General features: G+C 36.6%; 1 protein-coding gene across 2 annotated transcripts; it reads left to right on the top strand.

The window, feature by feature from the left end:
• Window positions 1–4,545: 4,545 nt before the first annotated feature.
• Window positions 4,546–8,380, top strand: chmp3 (charged multivesicular body protein 3). 2 transcript variants are annotated; one of them, XM_038728393.1, is made up of 7 exons: window positions 4,546–4,590; window positions 5,113–5,173; window positions 5,485–5,664; window positions 5,806–5,927; window positions 6,083–6,197; window positions 6,357–6,497; window positions 7,718–8,380. In XM_038728393.1, the coding sequence occupies exons 1-6, from the start codon at window positions 4,546–4,548 to the stop codon at window positions 6,494–6,496; spliced, it is 663 nt and encodes a 220-aa protein (XP_038584321.1). In that variant the 3' UTR covers window position 6,497; window positions 7,718–8,380. The 2 variants fall into 2 exon arrangements, with proteins under 2 accessions (XP_038584321.1, XP_038584320.1); XM_038728392.1 differs by lacking the exon at window positions 7,718–8,380 and having other exon boundaries at window positions 6,357–7,419.
• Window positions 8,381–9,771: the final 1,391 nt, after the last annotated feature.

Below are 9,771 nucleotides of genomic sequence, written 5' to 3'. Positions count from 1 at the left end.
GCCCTAACATCACCCAGCGGCTCTGACAGACGGATGCTCTCAGGCCCGCCCCCTAGCGCCTGTGATTGGCTGCGTCACACCCTTGTCCGTACGTGATTGGTGTAGCAACCAATCCATAACAGAAATATCTAGAACTCCCTCGAAAGGGGACCGCGGAATACGTCACAAGCAGCAATGGTCCACGGATTCGTTTGCCCTAAATTTAACCTGTCAGGTAGAATTTATCCGTCCAAATCGTCACGTGCTTCAAGATTGATGTGCGCACATTACTGTAGCCTAATATCTATGAAAGTAGCGTTACAGATATCTCATTATATCAAGGGGGCTTATCGACGGCTAACAAGGAGTGGAACACAGCTTGAAACCTGAAAGCCTGGAAGGCTTTGGACAGGGAAGTCGCTACACGCAGTGAGGTAACACAGGTGTGGTCTGGCCATATGATGGATTGTGAATTCATCCATTAATATGTAAGGACAAAGATGTAAATATTTTTAAAGGAGGAAAATAAAATCAATGAATATGTCTTTAACTTTCTCTGTGTATTCTGTAAATGCATCAATATTTCATTTTATTATTTTCTTTATTTTTGTGATTTATTTTAACATGACCCATGCCCAGATTTCCATAGTCACAAATGTAACCATGGCAGTGGTGCAAGAAGTAAACAAATTATTTTCTAATGTAAAAACAGTAGGCATAATACCACTGTGTAAAAAGTCCTGCATTCAAAACTTTACTTCAGTTAAAGCACAAAAGTAGGCTATTATCAGCAAAATATACTTTACGTAAAGTAAATAAGCTCATTTGCAATGTATTACTATATAATTTATATTGCTGAATTATTATTACTAAAACATGAAAATCTAACAGCATTTTAGGGGTCAAGCAAATAATAACTACTTTACATACTGTTGTGTAGTAAAAACCTATTATGTTCAAAGTTCATGTATGTACATCTGCTAAGGCACTATAAGTGTCAGATAAATGTAATTAATAAAAAGTACAATATTTCTCTCTGAAATATGATTTAGAAGCAAAAGTAGCATGAAACAGAAAGTAGAGGTATACCTGCAAATTGCCCTTAAATAAAGTACTTGAGTAAATGTACTTAGTTATTTTCCACAAATGATCCATTGACTTTTATGTTTACATATAAGATCAGAAGTGTTAAGGAAAGGTCCAAGTCTTGCTTTTAGAACCATGGTTAGGGTCTTGTATTTAACTTTTCAACCTGAAATGTATTTTTAAAATGATGCATGGTATGCCTTTATATTTATAATGCTATAGTCTATTTAAATTAACTTTAGCCTTAATTGCATAAAAACACGCCATTTAATATTTTATTTCAAAGCCACCAATGCCTTTTGAAGAGTAGGAACTACAATATTGTCTCTTTAATGCCTTAGTGTTTCGAAAATGTATTGTTTTAACCTCATAAAGGTTGAACTATTTAGGCAAGCTGTTGAGGAAGGCCAGCTCGGTGCAGTGCAGAGACCTTCAGCCACAGACTCATTCAGCTCCGAGCCTCAGGGCGTTTTTGGCTCCATAACAAGACAGCACCCAACTGACAGACTCTATTCTGATTGTTCATAATTGTTATTATTAAGTATTATAAGATTATTGTTAGTAGTTATTGTTATTGCACATTGATTAGGGTTTATACAGTGTGTATATGTTTTGATTCCTAGAATGTTAATTATTTATTGATTGTATATAGTGTGTATACAGTGTGTATATTATTTATAGCCTACATATACATAGGAAAGCTAACTGATTCTATATTTACTGTATTTTTGTCTTGTCTATCTTTTTTACATTCTCTGTGCTGCTGTGCCAACACGATTTTCCCCTTCTGGGGATTAATAAAGGAATATCTTATCTTATCTTATCTTATCTTATCATAGAATTTCTTTTTACAACCCTGTTGTAAAATTACAAATGAATTACCTTTACTCACAAAAAAGCCTTTAAATAAAGCCTTTAAACCTCATTTACTGCTCCTGTAATTATTTTTCAAAGTGCCAAATGTTCACATTCTGTAGAGCTATAGCCTTGTAAATTGATTAATTAAATAAATTAGGCTAATAATTAAAAGGGTTTGGGCTTAACATATATTTCTCCACATTATTCAATAAAATATATGATGTGTTGTAGTTTACTCACACAACTTGATTATTCCCCTTCTGTTCGTCGTGTCCAGTTTCCACAGGTGTGGGGATCTCGGTGTCAGACAGGATACTTAAAAGGACATTAAAGGTAACAAGGAGGGATGTGTGTCTTCAGGTGTATAAATATTTGCTTGTGGACTATTGTTCATTTACAATGCTGCACTATGGACAGGTTTTAGCAGTGGTGGAGAAGGTATTCAAACCCTCTACTGAAAACCCCTACAATGTAATTTTCCACCAGCACAGATGTTTTTCTCAATTTTACTGATTAGACCTCAGGTCTGTGTGGATTTATACAGACTGTGTTGACTGACTTGTTGCTTTTGTTAGGGTGGGACAACTTGACATGTCACAGTAGGAAAACCACAGTGGCTGGAATTCTATTTAGCTGCTTCAGTTTTCTGGGCCATGCTGGCTCACTGTCCCGCTGGCTTACTGGGACACTTGAATAGAAAGGTCCATTGTTTATATTATTAGTAACACCTCTGCTTTTTCTGCTATGACAAGTCAAAATATCTGCTTTGAAAACAGCCTATTTTTTGTGTTTTTTAAAAACTTTATTTATCATAAATTACATAGTAGAGTAGTCAGATACAAATACACAATACAATGTCAGAGAGACAATACATACGACTTGAACAAGTAGAGTAGTAGAGTACATCTACTTGAACAAACATACATAAATGTTTTTCATAACCTTATCGGATAGCAAACAGTAGTATAAAAAGTGAATAAAGACAGGATACAAAAGGGTAAATTCAATATACAATAACAATAGATAGAGGAAACAGTAACCAATTAAGTATTTCCACTCTCTGCTACTTTCTATTTCTTCTCCACTTCAATTTAGGGGGAACTATGATCTTTTTACATCTCTAAATTTATTTTATAGTTACTTTGTCAATGAAGATTGTTATTATTAATAAAATATGATGCTTTGATAAAAAATGTAACTACCCAGTAGTAAATAAGGATGTGTTCTACGTAATGAATAATCTTAACACTCTAAGTGTGTTTATGTCATCATAATTTTGGGGATTCTTACCAAGTCTTACAGTGGTACTTTTACACTCAAACAGGTGTTTTCACTTAGTCTGTTGATGTTGGGTGGAGCTATGCTGGCAATTATTTTAGGTCACCAAACTCCATGTAGCAGGTAGAAAAGGCTTTTTATTTTACTGGGGAAATTTTTCATTCTTTACAGAAATTCTTAGGATCTCAACCCTCATTGCCTCTTTTTTAGTGGAATTTAAGTCATTTCTCAAATCCTTTTCCTTGGAAAAACAACAAGAAAAGCAACAGTTTAAGTGTATTTAAGTTGGCTAATAACCTCAAAACTGTACTCAATGGCCCTGCACACTCACATAGGTTATTTTACTTTGTCTGGTAGGCCTGTGCTGAAGAGTAAAAGCTGTTAGATCAACAAGTCTCTAGCTTGGTTGCGCCTGTTAGAGTGGGACAAATGACATATTAACGTATGTCACTGGAATTTCAATTGAATGTATCTGAAACTGGAGCTGTGACAAGTAAAAACCAAAATCAACGTTTAAGATTACTATTCACAATATCTTTTAAGAGATTTAGTGCCTGGCTATTTATTAATAATCACAATAACACATGAAATCAAAATTCTAATGATGCACTAGAAGGATGTGTTTTCTTATGGTTTATGTAAATTTAAACATTTGTGTTTGGTACATTATTTCTGTGTTGTAACAAAGCTTTTTGGCAATACATCTTATACTATTGGAAAGCCTGTCTATGTCCCTTTAAAATGGTGCCACATTTGTAAGGAACATGCATTTGTGGGATGAGCACCATAGCTAAATAGGTGGGTTACGCCCATGAAAGAGTTGCCAAATCTTCTCTGACAATGCTAAACAGCTATGATATCTTTATGAAATAAAGATATCTTTGAATTTGTGTGGACCCCAGTGAACACTTTAAAGAATTTCAATTATAATCAGTTATAATTTAAAACAGAAACATTTCTGATTGACAAAAGATACTTTTTTAAAAATTATTATTATTCTTGATTAGTCTTACTAGTCAAACTGTAATTATAAATAACTTTGATTACAGTTTTGACTGGTCAGAAATGCATCGTGGATAGGCTACCATTAATGTGATATTCTTTAATATGTTAAAATGGCTCACCATAAACACACCATTTTATTAGCTGTTTGTGTGGCTGGTTCGATTTCAACTTCACTTGTCCTTGTTTCCTTGATGAGGACCAGATGGACTGAATGTTCATTCATGTTTGTACTGAGCCCGATGGGCCTGAGCGAGAACAGGAAGTGCTGGTCCAACAAGCTGAGCTAGCCAGCTAATTTTAGTCCGAAAGGTTAGCTTGGCATTTAACTCAATAATCACGATGGGGCTGTTCGGTAGAACACCGGAGAAACCACCAAAAGAGCTGGTGAGTACCTACTGCTGAAGACCAGGACTGTCTTGGAGAGTTTTGTCCGTTGTAAGAAAAAAACGACAGCGCCTTTTGCTAATCTTGCTAACGTTAGCTGTCAGTTTAACTCACTTCGTACAATCTGTTGCTGCTTCTTACTAACTGAACAGCAGATGTTAACCTAGCTACAATGAGCCGACAGCCCCTTTAATGGTGCCCGGCGGTAACTTGCACGATTTGTACCGTATTTAACCTTATACGTTTAATTGTATGCCGCATTAACAGATCAGCTAATCTTATTTTGGTATCTGAAGAGCTAGCTAGTTAGCACGCAAGCTAACACTAGTCTGTCAGTTATGTCAGTGTAAACAAACAGTGAATGTGTTGGCTTTAGCTGACAAGCTAATGTGTTACTGTTTAGCTGTTAACATTTAAACATAGCTTTAGACTAATGATAAACGTAACCATATGTTAAAATGGGTATTACAAACATACTATAACTGTCGATGCAGTTTGTAATAACATAGTGTGTCATTTCAGATCACTGAGTGGTCAGGAAAAATCAGGAAAGAAATGAGAGTGATTGACAGACAAATACGAGGTAAGATACTGTGACACTACCACTGAACAACTGTAAAGTTAAAAAAAATAAATACATTAATTTGTAATTGTAAAATGTGCATCCAATTAATACATTTGCTTAAATGTAGTTTCATAAATAGTGTGTTATTTCTATCTATCTAAAAACAAATGGAAGAGATTATCACCAACACGTTTTACTAGAGGCAGTGTCTCATTAAGATGGTCAATTTGTATTGTTAAATTTATTACATACTACAGTCAGTTACTTAATTATAAGTTACATATGTTCTTTTTTTCTTTTGTATGTAATGACATGCCATTTTGTTTTAGATATTCAAAGGGAAGAAGAAAAAGTTAAAAGATCCATCAAAGATGCTGCCAAAAAGGGCCAGAAGGATGTGTGTGTGGTTCTCGCAAAGGAGATGATTCAATCAAAGCGGGCGGTCACAAAACTTTACGCTTCCAAAGCCCAAATGAACTCTGTGCTACTCAGCATGAAGAATCAGCTAGGTGAGTTTGGGAGTAGACAAATTTCTGTCATTTTATGTAAAATCCTTTGTGTTCATCAGTTAAACAGTTTGGTCTTTTATCATAGACCTTAATGTTCTGCTGTGCATCATCTGTGAAGAAAATGTACTTGTGTGTTTCTAGCTGTACTGCGTGTAGCCGGGGCCATGCAGAAGAGCACAGAGGTGATGAAGGCCATGCAGAACCTAGTCAAAATCCCAGAGATCCAGGCCACCATGAGGGAACTATCAAAGGAGATGATGAAGGTCAGCAGCAGCAGTGTCCAACATAAAAAGATGCTGTTTGCTTACAATCAAGTTACTAGTAACACTGCGACGGACTCCGATCACCATCTCTCATTATTTTTTTATTAGAAAATGTTGCTAAACCATCACATCATGTACCCTAATTTATCTTTCAGGCTGGCATCATTGAGGAAATGCTAGAAGACACATTTGAGAGCATGGAGGATGGAGAGGAGATGGAGGAAGCAGCAGAGGAGGAAGTTGACAAGATCCTCTTTGAAATCACAGCAGGTGAAGAGATTTGTTAAACTATATCATCACAATACATTGTTACTTTCCTGTTTTGTTATACAGTTGTGGTGTATAGGTTTTCTAAGCATTTAAGTCTGAACCACAGATTTAAGTACACCACACAATAGCTCTGTTTCATGGTTGTATTTTCTTTGTTAGGTGCCCTTGGCAAAGCGCCGAGCAAAGTCACAGATGCCCTGCCTCACATTGAGCCCCATGGAGCCACTGCCGCTTCAGAGGATGAGTCAGAGGAGGACATTGAAGCGATGCAGTCAAGATTGGCAGCTCTGAGGAGCTAAGGTGCGCTGCCACTGTCCTGTCAAAATCCGTTTGCTAAGTCCAACGAGGACAGAGACAATTCTGGTTTCACAGTACAGAGCATCCTCTGCGCTTCATATTATAATTATTCCACATAATCATTTGGGGTTAAATTTTTTGCTACGGCAATTAATGTCTTTAAAATGTTTTTTTTTTTTTTTTTTTTTGTAGAGTGTTTGGTCTATTCAGCCAGAAGAAAATGTGTTTTTGCTTTTTGTCTTTAATTTATCTGGGGTAACCCTAGGTAAGTGTTTATTATCCAAAGTCAAACAGAAGGTTTAAGAAAGTGTATATAATGTAAGTATGAAAAGCCTGCTGTGCCTACATTGCTTCGTCATATTCTTCTGTCCTAAGTTATGGACTGGTGGTGGAGGTTCTTGGGTATTGATGATCCAAATGAGTCATTAAATAGCTGTTGATGGAAGCCGCTCTGAACTTAAATCACATCCTAATAATCACTATTCAGCGGTTGTTTTAATCTGTTCGTATACATTTTGTAAGCAACAGCTGCTCTGTTTAGTGGCAACCAGAAACCTGAAACACTAGAGGTAGTGGGTGGATTTCTCTTTTGAATTGTTGATTTCCTGTACAGTCAAAATGTATCTATTCTATTTGTGGTCATACATGTAAAGTGCACTCATCAGAAAAATGCACGCATACCATCCTTACCCATTTATTTTGCATTAACGTTCAGCTTGTTAAATGTCTGACTTAGTATCACAATTGAGTTCCTTCACAGCAGAAAGATTCAGAGGAAATAAGAAGGTTGGTTAGTGCAGAACCTATGTATTGTGGAAGTGTTGTGTGTGTGTGTGTGTGTGTGTGTGTGTGTGCGTATAATTTTCTATGTGAATGGGGTAAAAAAAGAAGGAAATAAACTTTTAAGAACAAAGGTTGCCAATAACATGGATGTATTTCACCTGTTTCTGCTTTCAGCATTGATCACATTAACTTACGTACAAGATCACAGTAAATACTAAATGTTAGGCTTATTCCAATCAGGAATAATCTTTTAGGAAATCTGAACCTACCAGCTTGCAAGAGCACAGGTCAGAAACTGTACCGCACGGAGAATCTAATTCTGTTGAGACAAACAACTTTTATCTGCGACAGAAAACAGCTTACTCAGCAGCTCTGAAACCAAACAGTTTGAGTAGTGAAGAGTTAAATGACTGAGAGTGCTGCTTTTTGTCATTCTACAGGTCAGGGACTGCAATCTGCCAATAATCAGGTACTGCTGGAGGTGTGACTGAAACTGTCGAATAATTGATTTTATTTTTAACCTGTGACAATTGGAGTAGAATCACATTATGTTGATGTGTAAAGTGTTTTTTTGAAAGAAGGACAAGTAACGTAAAGCTTTAGGAGCAGTGCATATTGGGTATGCTTGTTTTGAAGCCATTCTTTGGCTCTAGAACAAAAGGAAATGGACAAAAGGATTAGATTTCTACCAGCCACAGCCCCCCCTCTGCAGCTTTTGCTGTACTGTAACAAAACCTTGCCTCTGTTCTCTGGCTTCAGTATGTAGGCCAGAGGCTGGACAAAGCAAAGGTACTGTAGCCCGAATGGTCCATGTGTTCTCAGGTTTGGTGACCAGAGGCTGAGAAATGTCATGCCCAGGCAAAATCTCTCCAACGTTTTCATCCAGATTTCTAGTCATACTCTTTTTGGTAGTTTCCCCAATAATCAATAAGTTCAAGTTCAAGTTTATTTATATAGCACATTTAAAAACAACACTAGTTGACCAAAGTGCTTTCCACAATAGACAACAGATATACATGTTGAAAAAGTAAAAAATATAATAAATGTCACTACTCAACTCTGTTTGAAGGCCAATGAATAAAGATAATAAAGATTTGAAAGTGTCAGGAGTTCGGGCTTTCTTATTTAAACAGGTAAAGTATTCTAAAGATTAGGAGCAGCTACTGAGAAGGCTCGGTCACCTTTAGTTTTTAACCTGGATCTGGGGACATCAAGGAGCATCTGATTGGATGACCTCAGTGATTTGACCGGAGTGTGTACATGTAAAAGTTCTGATAAATAAGAAGGTGCCAACCCATTTAAAATTTTTAAAACAAGCAATAAAATCTTAAAATCAATCCTAAAGCGGACAGGAAGCCAGTGGAGCGAGGCTAAAACGGGGAATGTGCTCACGCTTTTTAGTTCCTGTTAGAAATCAGGCTGCTGCATTCTGGACTAACTGTAACTGATGGAGAGATGACTGATCCACTCCAACATACAAAGAGTTACAGTAGTTGAGACGAGTAGTTAAAAAAAATAAATGCATGTATTACTCTTTCAAAGTCTTTGCGTGGTAGGTAGGGCTTGACTTTGGCCAACAGTCTCAGCTGAAAGAAACTGGCTTTTACTACAGAACTAATCTGTTTTTCAAACTTAAAAGCACTATCAAAGATCACACCTAGATTCTTGGTAAACGGACGACTACATGTTCCTAAAGTACCAAGAACATCTATACAAGCACTTAAATCCCCAGGTCGACTGAACACAACAACCTCAGTCTTACTTTCATTCAGACAGAGAAAGTTCTGATTCAACCATATTTTAAGATCTCTCAGGCAGTTGAGCAAGGACTGAGTTGCAGCTTTGTCGTTAGATTTTACAGGTAAATATATTTGTATGTCATCTGCAAAGCAATGAAAGGAGATGTTGTGTTTTTTGAAAATGGACCCCAATGGCAGCATGTACAGTGAAAAAAGCATGGGGCCCAATATGGACCCTTGGGGGACCCCACAAGAAAGAGGGGCAGCAGATGAAGAAAATTCACCGAGGTGAACAGAGAAACTTCTATCCGCCAGATATGATTGAAACCATTTGAGGACTGTGCCCCTAATGCCGACACACTGTTCAAGTCGGGATAAAAGAATGGAGTGGTTAACCATATCAAAGGCAGCAGTCAAATCTAAAAGCACCAAAACAGCAGAGTTTCCAGAGTCAACAGCTAAAAGGAGATCATTAAAAACTCTTAAAAGGGCAGTTTCAGTACTGTGACAGGGCTTAAATCCAGACTGGAATTTTTCATAAATACTAAAATCATCTAAAAATGATTGAAGTTGATTAAAAACCACTCTCTCTAGGATTTTTGACAAAAAGGGGAGCTTAGAGATAGGTCTAAAATTAGAGAGGTTTGAAGTATCCAGATTGTTCTTTTTTAAACACATATATATATAATAAGTGGAGACTAAACTCAGTTGTTAAAGTGAATTCATCATGTAGGCTAAATTTAGTGTAAGCATAT

This window comes from Micropterus salmoides, unplaced genomic scaffold (assembly GCF_014851395.1).
Source record: "Micropterus salmoides isolate LMB-PRFRI ecotype aquatic unplaced genomic scaffold, ASM1485139v1 Ms_hic_scaffold_19, whole genome shotgun sequence".
NCBI lineage: Eukaryota > Metazoa > Chordata > Actinopteri > Centrarchiformes > Centrarchidae > Micropterus > Micropterus salmoides.
This window is presented reverse-complemented; position numbering and strand designations above follow the sequence as displayed.